The sequence below is a fragment of the Trachemys scripta genome, chromosome 3, assembly GCF_013100865.1.
Source record: "Trachemys scripta elegans isolate TJP31775 chromosome 3, CAS_Tse_1.0, whole genome shotgun sequence".
NCBI classification, from domain to species: Eukaryota; Metazoa; Chordata; order Testudines; family Emydidae; genus Trachemys; species Trachemys scripta.
The window spans coordinates 122,758,818-122,780,110 of record NC_048300.1 but is presented as its reverse complement, the minus strand read 5'-3'; the positions used below and the strand labels follow the sequence as shown (position 1 = coordinate 122,780,110).

Below are 21,293 nucleotides of genomic sequence, written 5' to 3'. Positions count from 1 at the left end.
TTAAGCACCAAAAACTCTTTGTTACAATGTTCTCTGTCTAGAATAAAGAGCTCCGAATTAAACAGATACACATATGGTTTGTTTGCCCCACCCCACCCCTTTTTTTTTTTAAATAAAGAGGACCATAAACTCCAGATGAGGGAGAAAGAAATGAATGCAAATACTCCTGTACTTGTACCACAGAAGCAGTGCAAAATTGTTTGATCACAGTTTGAGAGAATAGTTTTTTGGGTTTTTTTTTTTTTAAAAAGCACCCACAGAAATTAGAATTTACACAGGCTAACTATAGTCATTTTAAGTTTCAGAAAACCAGAACAGAACTAAAAATAAGCTTACTAAAAAAACGGACAGATTTTATAAACACTAAGATTATCAAGGCAATTCTCAAAGAATATCTTAATTGTGTACATTTTAGCTAATCTGTTAGTTTAAAATATACTAGAAGGTGCAGACCAACTCATTGCTGCAGACCTTGTTAATCTAGAAACTATTTTCCTACTCAGGCTGGGCAAAGTTCACTACAATGCAGAGGGCCTACTGATGGACTTTTAAACCCTTAAATCCAGACCCTGCACTGAAGTGAATTTCACCTGTGATGCTAATGGGCTATTGCTCTGACCTGAGCTGGCCTGAGCAATAGCCCAATTAACTTGTGCACAAATATCAAAAGAATGTTAAGTGTACTAATTCACTCGAGTGTTAATTTCGTTCAAAGGAAGTGTGAATGACAGCAAACAGGTTACAAAAAAGTGAAGACTATTTACATTATGTATATTCCTGTACTTAATTAACCCTAGATCAAAAGGGTGTTTTAGTATTAAAATGAGAATTTACTTGTTGTGTAAGCTTCATGAAAACTAATGAAGGATTGTTATATGCTGTTACATTACAGTTCACATACCATATATCCCAGTAATTATGTTTACCCATTAAACACGATTGGAGCCTGGGAAATGTAAATGAAGATTACTAACTTCGAGGCAAGGGCCATTGAGTTCACAATGAAAATTCGAAAACTCAATGGGCATCCTCACACAGCAAACAAAGGAAAACCCACATGGGCGAGTTTGCTGTTCAAATTATCTTCTGTGAACAGGATCTAAGAAGCAGTTACTCACCTGTGCAGTAACTGACGTTCGAGATGAGTGTCCCTGTGGGTGCTCCACTCCAGGTGTTGATGCGCCCCCTGCACCTTCGCTCGGAGATTTTGACAACAGTACTTGTACTAGTCGTGCACACGCAGAGCGTGCCTCAATAGTACCTATGCGAGACTGGCCTTCTCAGTTCCTTCTCTACAACGGAGACTGCCCCAACTCCGAAGTAGAGGGGAGGAGAGTAGGTAGTGGAGCACCCATAGGGACACTCGCACAGGCGAGTAACCTCCTCTTCTTTGAGAGAGATGTCCCTGTGGGTGCTCCACTCCAGGTGACTTAAAAGCAGTGCATCTCAAGGAGGTAGGGTCTTCGGATCTGGTAGGAATATGGTAGATAATACAGTTCTGCCCAACTGTGTATCAGTGAGAGGGCCTTGAATAAGGGCATAATGCTTAAATGTATGTTCAGAAGCCCATGTAGCTGCTTTACAAATGTCAGCCAGATGAACTTTGCATAGAAAAGCCACGGCAGTAGTTACAGCTCTAGCGGAGGCAGGAGGAGTTGCATCCTTTATTTGATAGCACAGTCAGATACAATTAGAGATCCAGTTGGAAAGTCTCTGGGTAGAAATAGGTGTTCCTTTGGATCGCTCCGCAATGGAGACAGAGTCTGGAAGAGTTCCTAAAAGGTTTGGTTCTATCCAAATAAAAGGACAGAGCCCTGCGTACATCCAATGTATGCATTGTGGATTCGAAGGAGTTTGCATGCAATTTGGGGAAGAAGGTTGGTAGGTGCATCGGTTCATTGATGTGAAAGGATGAATGCACTTTTGGAAGAAGTTTGGGGTGTAGTCAGAGGGTAACTTTGTCCCTAAAAAATATTGTGTAAGGTGGGTCCGCCATGAGAGTTGCTATTTCTCCTGCACGTCTGGCAGAGGTAATTGCCACTAAAAATGCTGTTTTCGTGGAGGGGTGTAAGAGAGCATGTGGCTAGTGGCTTGAAAGGTTGTTGAGTCAAGCATGTTAATACTAAATGGAGGTCCCATGGTGAGGTAGGCTGTTTAACGTCCGGGTATGGGGATTGGAGCCCTTTGCTTGGTGATTGGATGGGCAAAAACGGAGGTATCGTCGATCTTGTGGTTGTAATAGCAGCTAAGTGGACTTTCACGGAGCTGAAAGAAAAGCCAGATTGCTTAAGGTCTAAGAAGTAGTCAAGTATTAGCGGAAGAGGTATGGAAGTGGGAGGAGTTTGTTTGGTCGAGCACCACTGTGTGAATCACTTCCACTTTCGGAGATGGGTGGTGTGAGTAGATTGTGTTCTGCTGTGTAAGAGTACTCTTTGAACCTGTTCTGAGCATGCTAGTTCATTTTGTGATAACCATGTAGGAACCAAACTTTGAGGTAAAGCATGGATAGGCTGGAGTGGAGAAATCTCCCGTGTTGCTATGATAAGAGGTTTGGATTGAGGGGCTGTGGAATCGGTGGGCAAATTGACATTCTGGTGAGGAATGGTTATCATGGTTGTCTGGGCCACGACAGGGCAATCAGAATTACCGTGGCACGATCTGTCCGTATCTGTGTCAGAACCCTGTGGAGAAGTGGTATCAGGGGAAATGTTTATTTGTAGGCCAAGGGACAGGAAGCATTCGATGGTCAGCTGTGTGGATCGAAGTGCTTCGTTGAGCGTTGAGGCTCTGAGGCGGCAGTCATTGAGGTAAGGGAATATTATAAACCCTCCCCTTTTCAGTGATGACAGCGAGGAATTTGGAAAACACATGGGGGGAGGGGAAGAGTGGATATGCCGAAGGGCAGCACTCTGTATTGAAAATGTGTTGAACCTAGGGTAAAGCAAAGAAAACGTCTGTGGGCCGGATGTATAGTCACATAAAAATAGGCATCCTGTAGGTCGAGGGCTGAAAACACATCGCCCTGCTCCAGCGCTAGGATTATGGTGGTGAGGGTAACCATTTTGAACTTTTGCTTTTTGATGAATTTGTTGAGCTGTTGAGATCGAGAATCAGTCGGCACCCCTGTTTTTTCTGTTAAAAAGTAATGGGAATAGAAACCTTTTCCTCTGTGATGTTCGGGCACGATTTCCACTGCTCCCAATTGAAGGAGATGTTGTACCTCTTGGAGGAGCAGTTGCTCATGAGAGGGATCCCTGAAGAGGAACGGGGCGGGGGGGGGGGGAAAATGTGTGGGAGGCAAGGATAGGAAAGGGATGGAATAGCCAATTGTGACGAACTCTATAGCCCATTTGTTGGTGCTAATGTTCTGCCATTGATGGAAGAATGGGCATAGGCAGTGTCCAAAAATAGGGGCAGGCAATGTCAGCGCTGAAGTGGGAATATAGTGTTTTATAAACCCTCGACCAAGGCTTCAAATTTGCTTATTAGTCGGAGGGGGTTGAGATGCTGCTGACAAGTTGGGACAGCAGCGTTGATACCTGGGTCTCTGGCATTGCTGTTGTTACTCATGTGGTCTAGGAGATTGATGGGAGTATGTGGAGTAACGTGGACACTGGTAAGGTTGGTATCTATATAGTCTCCTTCTGGTTGCACAGGTTTGGATTCCTAGAGACCGGAGCATTGCCCTTGAGTCCTTTCATGGAATGAAGTACATCATTCGTTGTGGAAGCAGAGTTTGTCGCCATCGAAGGGGAGATCCTCAATGGTATTTTGGACCTCCCAAGGAAAGGAAGAGGACAAGAGCCATGAATCTTGGCGCATGACAACTGCTGTGGATCTTGCTGCAGTATTGGCTGCATCAAGGGCAGCCGGAAGAGCAGTACGGGAGATGATTTGTCCCTCAGAAACTATGGCTGTAAATTGTTGCTTTTTTCTCTCTGGAATGTCAGCAATAAATTCCATCAGTTTACCATAGTTTGTGGTCATATTTTGCCAGAACGGCTGTATAATTAGCTATTCAGAATTGTAATGTGGAAGACGCATACACCTTACACCCGAGCAGATCTAATTGCTTACTGTCCTTGTCAGATGGGGTGGAGTGGGGGAAACTGCTTCTACCACCAGCAAATTTGGCACTGGATGGGTGAAAAAGAATTCAGAACCCTTGGAAGGGATAAAATATTTCTGATCTGCTCTCTTGCAGACAGGTAGGCTTGCAGACTGTGTTTGCCAGACGGCTTTGGCAGGTTCCACGATGGCTGCATTTATAGGTAATGCAATTCTGGAAGAAGTAGATGGTTGCAGAATGTTGGTTAGCTCATGTTGTTGTTGTTCAGGAATTTCTTCCAAGTTAATCCTTAGCTCATTGGCAACTCTTTTAAAGAGGTCCTGCAATTTTGAAAAATCATCCAAGGACGTCAGAGGAGGATGAAGTATTGCTTCGTCTGGTGTAACTACTGGGTCTATTGGGTTGGAGAAGGTAGACTGTGATTGTTCCTGCAGGTGTGAAGCGGCTGCCTGATGTTGTGACTCAATGGCAGATTTGTCTACTGGCGGTACCAAGCAGGTCTTGCCCCTGCCTCTGGTGGCATATCGAGTGTGATCCCGAGTATAAGGTGCCCATTTTATGCATTGGGAGTGGCCATCGGAGATGGGAATGGCATTGTGGCAGGAAGAGCAGCGCTTAAAGCCTGGGGAGCCAGGCATGTCAGAAGCGGCTGCCGCTGACAGGAAAGAGAAAAAATAATTTTGTTTGTTTATTTTTTGTTTTTAATAGAGAGAAGGAGATGGGGAAGTTGTATCAAACTACTATTGGGAAGCTAAGCTAACAAGGACATTATTTTAAAACAAGGCGAGAGAAAATTCTCTGTCAAGTCTGCTGAGCTCCATTTCTGGCCAGGGACAGTAGAGAAGGAACTGAGGAGACCGACTGCGCACGCATATTATTGAGGCATGCTCAGCGCGTGGGGCAGGCTCTGCGCATGCACGACCAGTACGAGTACTGCTGTCAAAATCTCTGAGCGAAGGCGCAGGGGCGCACCGACACCTGGAGTGGAGCACCCACAGGGATATCTCTTGAAGAAATACTGGTTTAAGGGAATGATCCTACATCTCTGAACTGTTTTAGATTCTAAACAAGGTAGAATACCAAACAAGTGGACAGAGATCCCCAGAATTACTTTGGATAACCCTGAGGAACTTCTGGAAATCTAGCAGATTACTACAACTCTGTTAACATTTTGGACTTACAAACTTTGGCTCACCTGTTAATGTATTTTACCTGTTTTAACCTCACAACAACTTATTTCTTTTCTTAGCTAACAGACCTTGTTTACTAAATAAATTTGCTGCCAGCATTGTCTTTGGTGTGAGACTGAGAGTATCCACTGACCTAGGATAAGTGACTGGCCCTTTGGGTTTGGGAGTACCTAATGTAATGTGATATTTGGTATAAAGGGCCATCATCACAAAGTCCAGTTTGTCTGGGTGGCAAATGGGCTGGAGGGCCTAAGAGGACTGCCTGGGACTCCATGGTAAGGCTAATATACTGATCCAGGAGTTCACATTTGTTACTAACTTAGTAAAAACCTAATTATAAAATATACTACCAGTTTGGGGTGTCTGACCTGTTTTCTGACAGTCAGACCTGAGACTAGCACTCTCAGTTGTGAGCTACTCCAAACAGCGAGGCACACACACTTTAAGAATTAGTTGCGACATATACAAGAATCAGACAAATTCCAGATATTCTGCCTCTCAAATTGTCATGCACAAGTTTCTTTGCAGCAGCAGAAGTGAGTTAGTTTTCCTGAAGAACTGACAGGTCTATTGAAACAATTTCCTGAAGCTCAGTCATTTGCTTGAACACTGACTTTTCACTTGTAGGACAGTTTTTCTTGTCTGGCAGTCAACTTGCAGATTGGTCTTTCCAATCAGAGAGCGTGCTCTGAAAAGACTGTGCCTAATAAAGTGGTCTCCAATCAGATGCTATAACTGTTTCTCCTCCCTCCCAGCTTTATAGTATACTACCACAGCAACATGAAGGGAATTTAGCAGCATGACCTGACTCCATTAGTTCAAGCCTTTAGAACCTTAACATGCGGAGTTTCAACAAGTTCATATACAGTCTTCTCTCTATCATCTCAAAGCAATGGGTTGTAACATATCCCCATAAGCACAGAATTCAGAAGTCTGATCTATGAGACCCAGTATGTTCTCACAACTACTCACTCCAGTTTTAAGAACGGATTATCCGAACTACTGTTTTTAAATGTAAAAATTCTCGCAGCCCCCATTGGACTGGAACGGCGAACCGCAGCCAGTGAGAGCTGCGATCAGCCAAACCTGTGGACACTGCAGGTAAACAAACCGTCCCGGCCCGCCGCGGATTTCCCTGACGGGTCATGTGCCAAAGGTTGCAGATCCCTAGTGTAGGCATCGCCTCAGTCTGCCTCAGGCTCCTGTGTGGGAGAAGAGATCCTGGCTTTCAGGGGAGATCTTCTCTTTCTCAAAGTTGTGGATGACCTTAGGGTCCACAGCCTCACTACCTTCGGTGCTGTCCACAAGAAACTGAGCTTCAATTATGGCCTCCCAGGAAATATGCTCTCCCAACTCCTTGAAGTAGGGACGGGTAGTTGGAGTGTTGCTAGACATCCTGTTACTGTCTTACTTTTGTAAGCCAGACAGAGGTCCTTGCTTTGGTGTAGTATTGACACTGTTCCAGAAGTGACTGTTCACAGGCATTTGCTAAGCAGTAAGGGCATATGTATGCTTATTATGATGGCTGTCATTGGTTAAGGCAAGCTACACCATCTCTTTCCCCCAAATGCGGAGAGAATCCAGTACATCTGCATGACTCCAGGCAGCTGCATATGGCATGGCCACTCTAACAGTGTTACATGATGTGATATGCAACTCCAGGAGTTTGCAATCAAACAAGCGTTTAAATGAGGGAGGTGACATCCTGTCAAGGTGACCCCAGAACAGTAGAAGGTACACAAGGAAACAGGCAAGACAGTCCTGGCATGAAAAGATGCTGGGTGGGATAATTGGAATATCAAGTCATGGTGAAATAAAATGCACCAACAAAGTTACTCTGCACTAACTCATTCCACAATTAGCACAATCTACTTTGGAAGTGGATTAAGTTAATTGCAATAACTGGCCATATAATTCATAGGATGGGATGGTATTGTGTGTACAATGGTAATTTTTTATTAAAAAGAACAGAACCAAGACACTTCACGAAAACCTCCCTGTGTAGACAAGTCCTAAGGAAAACTATTCAAAGACAGACACATGCCTGACATACTTTTCTTATACAAGCAAACACTCCATACACAAGCATAATAAAAAAGAGGCTTTTATGACCTCCTTGATGCCAATGAATTTGCTTCATCTAGTAAATGAGAAACTTTAGGTATCTCACGAAGCAGACTGTTTGATGTTGGTTAAGAGGTTTAGAAGCTTCTCTCCACCAGGAAGATTAAGATCAATACCCATATAATACTTGTAGCCTCTGCCAGCCTCAGAAACAGGAGCTCTCGTTTAGGCAAGTCATAGCTTGTCTTCAATACTTTTTTCAGTACTGATAGTACCAAGAGCACCTAACAAGCAAATGTTGCAGCAATAATTTTCAGCATTAGTATATGGATAGAATGGCGACAGGACTTTTTAGGAGAGGCTCTAATAGCAGACCACTAATTCTCTTCCCCGGCCACTTTGAATGATTGGGAAGACACAGAAAATACATTCAAACTGGTTTGGTAGAAGAAAATGCAGAAAAAAAAAAAAAACATTAAAATACATATGTTCATTTACTAAAAAGTGGAGTACTAAGTGAACAGAAGTTGTGCTGGATTTTTTCATGTTTGATCTGTAAAGAGATTAGCATTTACCAGTTGAGTTTGTTTTTTAGCCTAGAAAGAGAGGATATGTAAACAAATCCTTCCTGAACAGATTATGAATGTAATCTGGGGGAAGCTTCCGCTATTACTGAATGACTGCAAGCAACCTACGGAAACATGAAAATATTAGACAGTACCATCAGTGCACCAGCATCTCTAAGCTTGACAATACATGGCCCCAGCACCTCTGGGCTTGCCACGCCAGTTATGAAAGAAAAAAAAATTGCTTGAGCCCGGTCACCTCTTTAATTACAAATTAAGCATTAAATATACAGTAGCAGGGTCAATTTAAACTACCCAAATAATATACTGAAATATCCTGAAGGAAAATCCTGTTATCCAGCAACACCACTTAACTTTTTGCTACCACTTTTCATTAAAAGCTCAGTGGCTAACAAAGGAAAGCAACATTACCCTCATCTTGAATAGGGGAAACTGAGGCAGAGTAGTTTGTCTACGGTTACACAGTAAGTAATTGAAAGAGTTTGGAATAGCATCAAGGTCTCCTCAATCCTGTCCTAGCACCACATTCACTGGGCTAAACTGCCTTGACAACCAAAGACCCAGTCCAGAAATGTTATTCACTCCCTGTAAGCCTGGCTTAATCATGTGCAATGAGTAGCCAGCACATCTGAACTGCTCAAAGTAAATGAGAATGACACCTGTTTACCTTGGCACCACAGGAGAAATCTAGCAACGGGTAAGGTGAACACTTCTTCTGATGTTCAACAGAACCTGAGAGGTAACATCCTTCCTAATCAATCACCTAAGGCAATGGCTCTCAACTTTTCCAGACTACTGTACCCCTTTCACAAGTCTGATTTGTCTTATGTCCAAGTTACACCTCACTTAAAAAGTACTTGCTTACAAAATCAGGCATAAAAATACAAAGGTGTCACAGCACATTACTGAAAATTTGTTTACTTTCTCATTTTTACCATGTAATTATAAAATAAAGTTAGAACGTATTGTATTTACATTTCAGTGTATAGTATATAGAGCAGTATAAACAAGTCACTGTCTGTACAAAATTTTAGTTTATACTGACTTTGCTAGTGCTTTTTATATAGCCTGTCATAAAATTAGACAAATATCTAGATGAGCTGATGTACCCCTGGAAGACCTCTGCGTAGGCCCTAGGTAACAAAATGGAGGAATTGGAGCTCCTGGTCCAGGAAATGAAACCAGATATCGTAGGAATAACTGAAACGTGGTGGAACGGCAGTCACGACTGGAATACAGGTATGGAAGGGTATGCGCTGTTTAGGAACGACCGGAACAAAGGTAAAGGTGGGGGGGTGGCATTGTATGTCAATAGTGAGATAAGCTGTAAAGAAATAATAGTTGATGGAATAGATAAGACAGAGTCCGTCTGGGCAATACTCACACTGGGTAAAAGAACTACTAGAGCCTCTCCAGGGATAGTGCTTGGAGTGTGCTATAGACCACCGGGATCAACCCAGGATATGGATAAAGAACTATTTAATGTGTTTAGGGAAGTAAATACTAATAGGAACTGTGTAATTATGGGGGACTTTAACTTCCCAGATATAGATTGGGGAACAAATGCTAGTAGCAATAATAGGGCTCAGATGTTCCTAGATGCGCTTGCTGATCAATTCCTTCATCAAGTGGTAGCTGAACCGACGAGGGGGGAGGCCGATTTGGTTTTGGTGAGTAGTGAGGACCTCGTCGAGGAAGTGGTTGTAGGGGACAACTTGGGCTCCAGTGATCATGAGCTAATTCAGTTTAAACTAAACTGAAGGAGTAACAGAATTAAGTCAAAGACTAGGGTTTATAATTTTAAAAAGGCTAATTTTAACAAATTAAGGGGACTGGTAAGGGAAGTGGATTGGGCAAACATATTAATGGATCTTAAGGCAGAAGAAGCCTGGGATTATTTTAAGTTAAAGCTGCATGAGCTGTCGGAGACCTGTATCCCAAAAAAGGGAAAAAGGTTAGTAAGCAAGAGATTTAGACCGAGCTGGATGAGCGACCGTCTAAAAGGGGCGATTAGGAAAAAACAGAAAGCGTACAAAGAGTGGAAGAGGGGAGGGATCAGTAAGGAAACTTACCTTAGTGAGGTCAGAGCACGTAGGGATAGAGTGAGAAAGGCCAAAAGCCGTGTAGAGTTGGACCTTGCGAGGGGAATTAAAAGCAATAGTAAGAGGTTTTACAGCCATATAAATAGGAAGAAAGCAAAGAAAGAAGAAGTGGGACCACTGAAGACTATAGCTGGAGAGGAGATTAAGGATAATCTAGGCATGGCACAATATCTAAAACGAATATTTTGCATTGGTGTTCAATGAGGCCAATGAAGGGATTAGGAATATTAGCAGCATGACGGAGGGGGATACAGGAGGGGGGGATTACCGTATCCGAGGTAGAAACCAAACTTGAACACCTTAATGGGACTAAGTCGGGCGGACCAGAGGATCTTCATCCGAGAATACTGAAGGAATTGGCACGAGAAATAGCAGGCCCCTTAGCGATAATTTTTAATGAATCCGTAAACTCAGGGGTTGTTCCCTTAGACTGGAGAATAGCTAATGTGATTCCTATTTTCAAGAGAGGGGAAAAAAGTGACCCAGGTAACTACAGGCCTGTTAGTTTAACATCTGTAGTGTGCAAGGTCCTGGAGAAAATTCTGAAGGAGAAAGTAGTTGAGGGCCTTGAGGTCAGTGGCAATTGCGACAAATTACAACATGGTTTTACCAAAGGCAGATCGTGCCAAACCAATCTGATCTCCTTCTTCGAGAAAGTAACGGACTTATTAGATAAGGGAAATGCGGTGGACCTAATATACCTTGATTTCAGTAAAGCGTTTGATACTGTACCGCACGAGGAATTACTGGTTAAACTGGAAAAGATGGGGATCGATATGAAAATCCAGAGGTGGATAAGGAACTGGTTAATGGGGAGACTGCAGCGGGTCGTATTGAAGGGTGAACTGTCAGGTTGGAGGGAGGTCACCAGTGGAGTTCCTCAAGGTTCGGTTTTGGGACCCATTTTATTTAATCTATTTATTACTGACCCTCGGAACCGATTGTAGGAGTGGGCTGATAAAGTTTGCGGATGACACAAAGCTGGGAGGTACTGCCAATTCGGAGGAGGATAGGGATATTCTGCAGGGAGACTTGAATGACCTTGTGAATGAGACTTGAATGACCATAGGATGAAATTTAATAGTGAAAAATGTAAGGTGATGCATTTAGCGATGACTAACAACAATTTTAGTTACAAGCTGGGGACGCGTTGATTAGAAGTAACGGAGGAGGAGAAAGACCTCGGGGTTCTTGTAGACCGCAGGATGACTATGAGTCGACAGTGTGACGTAGCGGTGAAAAAAGCCAATGCGGTCTTGGGATGCATTAGGCGAGGTACATCTAGTAGGGATAAGGAGGTGCTGCTTCCGTTGTACAAGGCACTGGTGAGACCTCATTTAGAGTACTATGTGCAGTTCTGGTCTCCCATGTTTAAAAAAGATGAACTCAAACTGGAAGGGGTACAGAGAAGGGCCACTAGGATGATCAGAGGAATGGAAAACCTGTCGTATGAAAGGAGACTAGAGGAGCTCGGGTTGTTTAGCCTGACCAAACGAAGGCTGAGGGAGGATATGATTGCTTTCTTTAAATATATCAGAGGGATAAATACCAGGGAGGGAGAGGAATTATTCCAGCTCAGTACTAATGTGGACACGAGAACGAATGGATATAAACTGGCCGTGGGGAAGTTTAGGCTTGAAATTAGACGAAGGTTTCTGACCGTCAGAGGGGTGAAATATTGGAACAGCCTTCCGAGGGAGACGGTGGGGGCGAAGGACCTGTCTGGTTTTAAGATTAAGCTAGATAAGTTTATGGAGGGAATGGTTTAATGGGATAACATGATTTTAGTCAAAGGAACAGCGTGCCATGGCAGGTAAATAGTATAATGGCTAATGAGGGTCAGGCTGGAGAATCTTGCCTACGTGCTCGGGGTTTTACTGATCGCCATATTTGGGGTCGGGAAGGAATTTTCCTCCAGGGTAGATTGGCAGAGGCCCTGGAGGTTTTTCGCCTTCCTCCACAGCATGGGGCAGGGATCGCTAGCAGGAGGATTCTCTGCTAATTGAAGTCTCTAAGCCACAGGATTTGGGGACTTCAACAGCAGAGTCAAGGGAAAGGGTAGGGACGGCTTTGTGGCCTGCATCATGCGGGAGGTCAGACCAGATGATCATAATGGTCCCTTCTGACCTTAAAGTCTATGAGGAGTACACATACCCCTGGCTGAGAACCACTTACCTAAGGTATGTCTACACAGCTCATGGAAACAAGCCTCCCAGCCCAGGTCAACTGACTCTGGGCTAGCACTCTAAAAATCAGTGTGAAAACAGCACTTTAAAGTTGTGGCTCAGGCTGGAAGCTCAGCCTCTGAAACCTACTCGGGGGTGGGGGGGAGGGAGATAGGTTTCAGAGCCCAAGCTGTAACTTCAAAGCACTGTCTACATATTTTTAGAGCACCCCACAACCAAAGTCTGTTGAGCCAAATTGGGGAGCTTGCTTCTGCAAGCTATCTATCCCAGGTGCTGTGGAGGAGGGAAAGGGCTGGGCATCTACTCCAGCTACAGCCAGATGCTCCCAGACCACCTATGCATGGGTCTGAATTAAGGGAGCTTCCCATGCAGGGGCTTAGGGAGAGAGGGACATACTCCTCCTCATTTCCTGGCTCCATGCAGGGGCCTGGGGAAATCATGAGGTTTCTCTTCAGCAGTCACCCACATTATCAGTTCCTGTTATCATGAACTATACAGAAGTCTGGGTGAGTAACAGAGACTCCCTCATCTTCTCAGTCCACTAGCTCCCCTCCCCCCCTCATTCAGTGGGCTGAGAAGCAGAAGCAAAGGCTTGCCTAGACCTCCCCCCCCAGTTTCTCTCTCTATTCCCCAGGCTTATGCAGAGATCCCAGAAAGAGAAGATATCCTCCTGGCCCCAAACTCAGAAAAACACATCAGGTCTGTTGCTAAGTTACATGTAAATACTAGGGAAAACCATGCATGTGAGCTCCCCCAAAAAACAGTTCATAGATCAATGCAAATAATCACAAACAATATAGTGCAATTGACTATATGCAAAGAACTACAAATGCATAAAGTAACATTGAAAAAAAATTATTTCAGATATATTAATCTTAGGTGTTTCTTGTAGTAGAAGTAGTATGTAAATCATTCAGATGCAAACGTAATTCAAGGTCATGTTGTCCCTCTAATATTTTTATTTAAACAGCAACATTTTAATAAAAGTATTCCAGTTGGGTTGAAATTATTTCCTGTTACGTTATACATTATATCTGGCGTCTGACTAGTCAGTTTCAAAGCAGAAAGAAAAGTGGTTTAGTTTGCTAGTATTTTCCAGGTGACATGTCAATTCTCAGCAAGAACGAGCACTCAAATTAAGTTTGTTTGCAATAAAAGTTTACGTGTCAAAAAAGGGCTTCTTTCTTCTGAGTTTTCAGATTGCTGAAGTAAGCAAAATAGGTGGAGCTGTCTGATTAAGTACAAAAAGTACATTCTCGTGTTACGTTTTCTACAACAACATACAAGAAAATTAAGATACTGCAAATGAATATTTAAAACTAATTAGTAGGAATTTAAATTAAACACAGTAACTTCTTTAACAGACTGTCACAGACAAGAACATTAATGAAGCAAGTTTTAAATAACTCCGAATTCATTTGTATTTGAAAGCAATTCTTTATAAAGAATGACTTCCATATTGTGCAATACTATATTACTAGAGTTTAATAGAGAAATTAAGAACAGAGATCAGTATCATTTCATGTCCTATAATATGATTAATAGACCTTTAGAAGTTCAGATGTTAATTAAAAGTTCAGATGTTATTCCTATAAAACGTCAAACCATTTTTAATTTCACGGAGCTATTTACTCCTTTGTTAATCTAAAAATAGCAAATTTCACAGGTAAACTGAATGTTTCATAAAGCATTTATTTTTATCTGCATTGCAAAATGTAGCTGATGGGGGACTTGGGCCAAAATGGTGCTTGATAATGGGTATGTAATATTTTCCTTAGTTTCACAGCCAGCAAACCACAGTCTACAAAATGGAAGAAATAATCCAGTCCTGATCTCCCAGCAATACTGTTCCAAAACAACCACAAAAGCAATGTTTTCCTATGAGTATTATACAATTTTGATGCAAAACTCATTATGGGTCATTCAGGGAGGCTGTTGTGGCCTCCCGCACATACCTATTGGACAATAAAGGCCATTTAGTGGAATTTACTCTGAAGTTTTATTAAAATCTACAGGTACTGCCACCAAATTCAACTTTTAGTTTTAGATGAAAATAAGGATATCTCCGCAAGACTCTCCTCTAAAATATTAGTGGCTTCTTGAAGGGACTGACAAACTAATTCGATTTTCCCCCTCACTTCCCCAAATTACTGCTTCAAAAGATTAGAGACAGTAATAATCAAATAGAAAAAGAACAAAAAGGTCCCATATTTGTTGAAATCTAACAAAATTATGGATTGATTTATAGGCATAAAAAATGAATCAGAACCCCAGGCTTTCAAGGTAATTACCAAAACACTGAAAAGAAACACATTTGTAGAATAAGTGAGAACAAAGAAGTGGGTATTAGTTTGTGAGAGATTTCACTTTCTCTTAACTAAGTTCGCTATGAGATCTTTATTGTAGCCTCTTTCTTTAGGAGCCAGCAGTCTGCTATCTTGTAGCCCTTTCATCTATCATCCATTATCTATTTTTTTAATCACAATAGCTTATATATGATCATGTGACTTCTTGATTTGGATCAATTACATCCAAACTCTTAGCAAACTGATAACATTCTTCCAGATAGTTTCTTGGCTTTTTAAAGGCCCATAGCAAAATCCCCAAACAGGGTTTAAATTTTCAAACTCTTCAGAATCTTTCATAGTTCCGTAAGTTTTAAGGCCAGAAAGGACCATTAGATCATATCTCAGACCATAGAACTTCACCCAGTCAATCCTGTATTGTGCCCAATAATTTGTGTTTCAGTAAAATGTATCTTTGAGAAAGTCATCTAGTCAGGTTTCTTTCAATGGTTAATTACCCTCAGTGTTAAAAGGTTGGGCCTTATTCCAGAATTTTTTTACTGGAGAAAAATACTGATCTAACAATATTTCAATCTTACATCTTTGGATCTAATTTAGCTTATCATTAACAAATTAAACAAATAAGTGTTAATATGAGGATATCTGAAAGTGATTCCTCATGCACCATCTTGGATTTATCATTTTGATTCCCAAAATGTTGCTTTTATATGCATATCAGCATGAGTTAGTCTATATACAAAAGAGATCAGCTGGTCATATAATTACAGACCATTGAAAAAATGTTCAAGGGTAAGAGAACTTTCCTCTTCCCTCAATCTGCAAACCAAGATTACATTTGTACTTAGTTCAAACTGTAACAAAAACAAAACAAGAACCAACTGAAGATAAAATACAATTTCAAAAACATTTTCCTAGGTTATTTTGCAACTAAATTAATAAAAGTCTATGAATGCAATGAGAGAAAGGAGAACAGCACAACTCTGAGAGCCAGGAGATCTAGGTTCTAAGTCCAGCTCTGCCACAGATTTTCTTTGTAGCCTAGTTCATGCCACCTAAACATTTGTGCCTCAATTTTCTCATCTGTAAAAAGTTAATAACTATTGCATAAAGGTAATGTTTCTAAAGTGCTGTGATATCCTTTGGTGGAAGGATAACAATATTTATTAGCCATTTGTGAAGGTTTCAGAAGAGTCAAAACAAAGAAACTATGAAAGTTTCTATTCTTAACATGTCAGTTTTAGAGCTCAATACCGCCAGGTACTGTGAGACCATAACTTTAATGATAGAGGTTTAATTTAGTTCTTCTGAGGATCAAACCCTTGAGTCTTTGTGAATTTGTTTATCATCAACAATTATGATTATTTCTATTTGATTTGGGATTTATATTTTCATTTGTAACAGACTGACCTTATCAATCAACAGGGCCATCCCTAGACATTCTGGTGCCCTACGCAGCCCCCCCCACCCCCGTGGGGGGCTGGCCTCAGCACAGGGGGGCTGTACCCAAAGTCTGTGGGGGACAGGAACAGGCTTGAGGTACGGGTGGGGGGAACAGTCCCCCAGCATGAGCCAGAGGAGCGGGTTAGGGCCAAGTCGCTCCACTTCCTGACGCCTGGTGATCGCAGGGTGGGCCCGACCCCACACTCACGGGGCCACAGGAAGTGGAGTGACCCGGTCCCAGCCCACTCCACTGGCTCCCAGACTTGGGGGGCTGGGGGAACTGCCCCCAGCACTCACCAGCAGCACGGCTGGGAGCCGGCAGAGCAGAGTGGGTTGGGGCCAATCGCTCCACTTCCCGCCGCCCCAGGAGCTCAGGGGAAGGGGTGGAGTGGGGGCAGGGCTGGGGTAGAGCAGGGGTGGAAAGAGGCAGGGTGGTGCCCTAAATGTCCTGGTGCCCTACGCAGCTGCATATTTTGCATATGGGCAAGGATAGCCCTGTTAATCAAGATTATAGTTCAAAAATAAGCTTCAGAGGAGAAAGCATATTTTAAAAGATCTTGATATTTTCTAACAATCTTAAATCTGATATTTGCCAACTAAAAATAAACAAGATTAGTATGGGAAAACACGTGAATGATTCTTGATTTTGTATTAAGAAGACTGGCATAATCACAGCCCTTGTAACATCTGACAAATATATTAAAATAATAATTCAGGCATATATTGAGTCCCGGAGGTAACTTGTGTCCCAACAATAAACCCACTTTTCATCGTGAAAGCTTGCACAGGAATTCATTTGCCAAAGGAGCTGATTATGTCCAAGAGACAGCACTTCTCCCCATATAAAAACGTTAAGTTCTTAGTAGAGGACTTCCTTTATCAATGTTATATACTCGTTTGATACAACTAAACTGTGTTGCTATTTTAGTTATGTCAAATTATATAAAAAGTTATTCAGAAGTTAATGCTATTTTGCAGCTAATAATCTTAAGAACTTAACATAGTCATTCTATTAACGGACTGAACATCACAACAATCTAGAGAGTTAAAAACGAAAGCTTTTCTGTGTTTAACAGATGAAGATGCACTACAGCCTTATGGGGTTTTTTCTGCATCACGACAACGCCAGTTACAAATGTGAGGCATTCTAAGGCGCTTTAGCGATAAGAAGTTGGAGAGGTGTCTGCTGAAAGGGGCACTGACTCTTACCTGAACATTGCTTAGGATAGACGCACTCTTCTCTCTCACGTCTCTAAAGGGGCATCTCTTGGAAAGCATGAGCAGGCGAGCCAGCATCTCATTCAATCTTTCCAGAGCTGTAGCAGAAGCCAAGTGTCCTTCCGAGGACTCAGGAGGAGGATCCTCCTTTACAGGAGAAATTTGTGCTGTTCTCCTCAAAACAGCTTGCCGGATGTTTTCCAAGGCAGCGTCTCGGGTGCTGGCATCCCTGCTGCACAGCCCATCCCACCTCACCTCTCCCTCCTCCATCCTCCCTCGCTTTCTGATCGGCTCCAGGCCGCCCAAACCTTCACCGGCTTCGCCTCGTGTAGAAGTAACAACAACAGTTCGCCAAGAAAAATAAAGTGCGGGCCCAGCCCATGGATGTCACCACCGGCCCGCGGATGTCCCCCGCTTTGTCAGTTCTCGCCCTTAGAGCCGCCACGCGTCTCGCCTCCCCGGGCAGATGCTGCTCTCGGCGCAAGGGGCCCGGCCTCCCCTCACCATGGCAGAGCGGGGGCGCGCGGGGCGGGAGCCGGCCTGGCAGGTGAGGAGGGCTGCGGAGCTTTGCTCTTGCTGGAGCCTGAGCAGCCCCCCCGTCCCGGGCAGCGATGGTCCAGGCAGAGACGAGGGAGATTTCCAATCAGCGCGCAAGGCTCGGCCCCCGCTGCTGCAGAGCCAGGGAGCTTCCCATAGGGAGAAGCCGGGGGGCGGGGAGGAGAGAGACGGTGCTACCACCCAGGGTCCAGAGGACACGTCCCGGCTCCGGCGGATCAGCCCCAGGGTGAGGGCGGCTCCCGGCCTCAGGGCAGGGTGCAGGCAGCGCCGCAGTCCTATCCTGGGAACGGCTGGGCGCTCGGGCCAGCTCCCCCTCGACGGCGGCGGCGGCGGCAGCCGGAGCGATCTGCGCAAACCCCGCCCCCTTGTGCTCCGGGCTCCGCTAGGAGACCAGCGAGCGCACGTCCCGCCCCGCCCTGCCTCCCGCGAGGACAGCAGCCACGCCCAACCCTCGCCTAACAAACTGTAAAATCCCAACCTGACCCGTTGCCGTTTGGTGACAGACAAGCCCTTTCAGCCAATCACGGTTCAGAGGCATAACTCGGAGCCAATCACGATAACGAAGAGACGGAGAATCGTGCTAGGGAGCCGCTCTCTGTTGCGAGGGCTACTGGGATTTGTAGTCCAGCCGAACTCCTGCGCCTGTTGAATAAAACTACAACTCCCAGCAGGCAATGTGCATAGCCCAGGCCATGGGCGGGGTAGAGGGCTGGGTATTGGGTAATAGTTGCCCTGATCCTGTTGTATCAGGGAGATCACAAAGATCAACGCAAATCCATTTCCAGTGCTGCTACTAGAGTGACCAGATAGCAAGTGTGAAAAATCAGGACAAAGGGTGGGGGATAATAGGTGCCTATATAAGAAAAAGCCCCCAAAATCAGGACTATCACTATAAAATCGGGACATCTGGTCACCTTAGCTCCTACCTCCTCTATACCCAGTGTCATGGCAAGGGTCAGGTAGACAGGGCTTTGTCACATTGGACAAGACACTTTACCTTTCTATGCCTGTGTCCTCATCTCCACCTCCTCTCCCCCCCCCCAAAAAAAACCGAACCTCTTGTGTGTCTGATTGGTTTGTAAACAATTCAGGGTAGAGAATGCCTCTTACTGTGTATTTAGAGAGTATTGTCCACTCCTGCCATTTTGGTTGTTTTCTTGAAGCCCAAACTCCTGGAATCGTGATTATGTAAGGCTCTCTGCTTTCATTAAAAAATAAAAGATTCTAACCCACATGGTTAGGGAGGAAAGCTTGGAAACATTAATTCTAAATATTTAAAAACTAGAAGGTGAATAACCTAATATATATATATTTAAAAAAATTATAAACCAATTTCATGATTTTGGGGTCTCAACTCAGGATTATGAATGCTTAGGATTGGCATACACTACAGTTTTACAATGGGATAAACCTTGTTATTGTTATCTGAATTAAAATCTTGTTAAAATTGATGTGTGAACGTGCCCTTCATTTAAGATTGCTATAAGGAATAGTTAAAGGGCCCACATAAAATGCAAAATGGAGTCTGCCTAGAAAGTAGGACCATATGGCCAGAAGATTCTATGTATTGTTCTGACCAAGTAGGGATACGTGTGGGAAAAAGTATAGCTGGGAGAGCAAACAAGGAACTGGCAGAGACTCAGAGGCAGCAAGAAAGCCAAGCAGCAGCCTGTAAGTATGGCCCTAGGAGAAGTCTAGAGAAAGATGCTTTGGCTGTAAACTGCCTTGGATGTTTGTTTGTTGCCATGATTGAAACTGGTCTTGCATGTTTTGTTTCTGATTTTTCTTCTCAAAAGTTCAGTATACAAAAGGAGAATGTGGTTCCTGTTATCCAAAGGTTGCTGAATCTTCAACAGTGGGATGATCATGGGGGGGAAATTGGTGGTGAGTCTTTAAAATTATGTATTTCTATACTATTCCATTTCATGGTCTCTTAGTTACATGAAAGAAAATCTACCCCATCTACTGGATAGCTTAAGAAGTATCCAGGGGAGCATGTTCTATGAGAAAACTTTTGGGGGGAAAGTAGTGTGTTTTAGAAACAAATTCTAAAGAAATAGTGAGGCCATCAGAAAGCAAAATAAAGCTGTTTCACCTGCCCGTAGCAGCAAGTTGCAACATCTAGACTCATCTTCCAATAGTCTCATTAAATATTTGAGACTTCAAAGGCAAAAACTATGCTGCTCTAAAAGATCTTATCATAGAAGTGTAGGGCTGGCAGGGCCCTGCATTAGGCGGGACCAAATATACCTACACCATCCCTGATAGGTGTTTATCTAGCCTGTTCTTAAAAACCCCAAATGATGGGGATTCCACAACCTCCCTTAGAAGCCTATTCCAGAGTTTAACTATCCTTATAGTTAGAAAGTTTTTCCTCTTATATATGACATTCCTATTAATATACCTCAGAATAAGTCAGTACTAGGAATAAATAGTCCCTAACTCATTAGTTCTTCATTATAATTGTCTTTACAAACCACCTACTCTTAGGGGCTTCTCTACATTGGCAGTTTACAGCACTTCAACTTTCTAGCTCGGGGTGTGGAAAGAACACCTGCTTGAGCACAGCAAGTTTCAGCACTGTAAAGCGCCAGTGTAGACAGTGCCCCAGCACTGGGAGCTACGCCCCTCGTGGAGGTGGTTTTATTAGAGCGCTGCACTGCGACCACACAAGGCATGTTAAAGCACTGCCATGGCAGCGCTTTAGCATTACTAGTGTAGACCACCCCCAATATGTTTTTCTCTTTGCTATTGCACTTCTGATTAATATAATTGTTTAACTCTTTTGTTATTACCACAGCCCTCCCACATGAAGATGGGTTCCCTCCTATTTTGAATGAGAATTGATTCCCATCCACCCTAACATACAACATCAGGGTTGGAAGGGACCTCAGGAGATCATCTAGTCTAACCCCCTGCTCAAAGCAGTACCAACCCCCAGACAGATTTTTGTCCCGGATCCCTAAATGGCCCCCTCAAGGAGTGAACTCACAACCCTGGGTTTAGCAGGCCAATGCTCAAACCACTGAGCTATCCCCGCTAACATCTGAGCCTTAATTTTCTAATGAGGCTCAGGAGCTCCTGAGCCTAATTATTTTCTCCTGCTTACCAATCTGCCAGGATACTCAGACTTTCCTTACACTCCAGAAGGCTTCCAGTACTGCTTCTGCTCTAATTGGCAAATGCAAATTATTGTGGGGTGAAATAGAAGAGGGCCAGGTGAGTAAACAGCAGATGGAAGATAGCATGGTGATATCAGTAGCACAGCAGGCCTGAATGCTAGAAAACAAACACACTAGGAAAGGAGATATTTATATTTTTCTGCTGGGGGTGATGTATGTGCTTAAATACCAATCAGCTTTAAGAGTATACAGCACCTCTCAGGAGTGGGCCCTAAGTATTAGAGGAAGAAATTAAATAGAGCTTCTAATGAGTGGGAAGAAACTGCTCCTTTATTTCATTGCAAATAACATTTTGTTGCTAGTGAATGCAGAACAAGATATGCAAAAAAAGGGGATTGGAAGAAGAAGAAAAAATAATTGAGAGAGGAGGAGGCGAGAGAATAACGGGGAA

The 21,293-nt window shown here is 43.4% G+C and overlaps 1 protein-coding gene across 4 annotated transcripts in view; it reads right to left on the bottom strand.

Annotated features, from left to right (window-relative positions):
* SESN1 (sestrin 1) overlaps positions 1 to 18,108 on the bottom strand; it is a 121,779-nt gene extending 103,671 nt beyond the window's left edge. The window contains exon 1 of one of the 4 annotated variants that reach the window (XM_034765915.1): positions 17,154 to 18,108. In XM_034765915.1, coding sequence (XP_034621806.1) covers positions 17,154 to 17,432 — 279 coding nt within the window. In that variant the 5' untranslated portion in view covers positions 17,433 to 18,108. The remainder of the gene's footprint in view (positions 1 to 17,153) is intronic. The other 3 variants (XM_034765916.1, XM_034765914.1, XM_034765912.1) reach the window with 3 other exon arrangements.
* Positions 18,109 to 21,293: the final 3,185 nt, after the last annotated feature.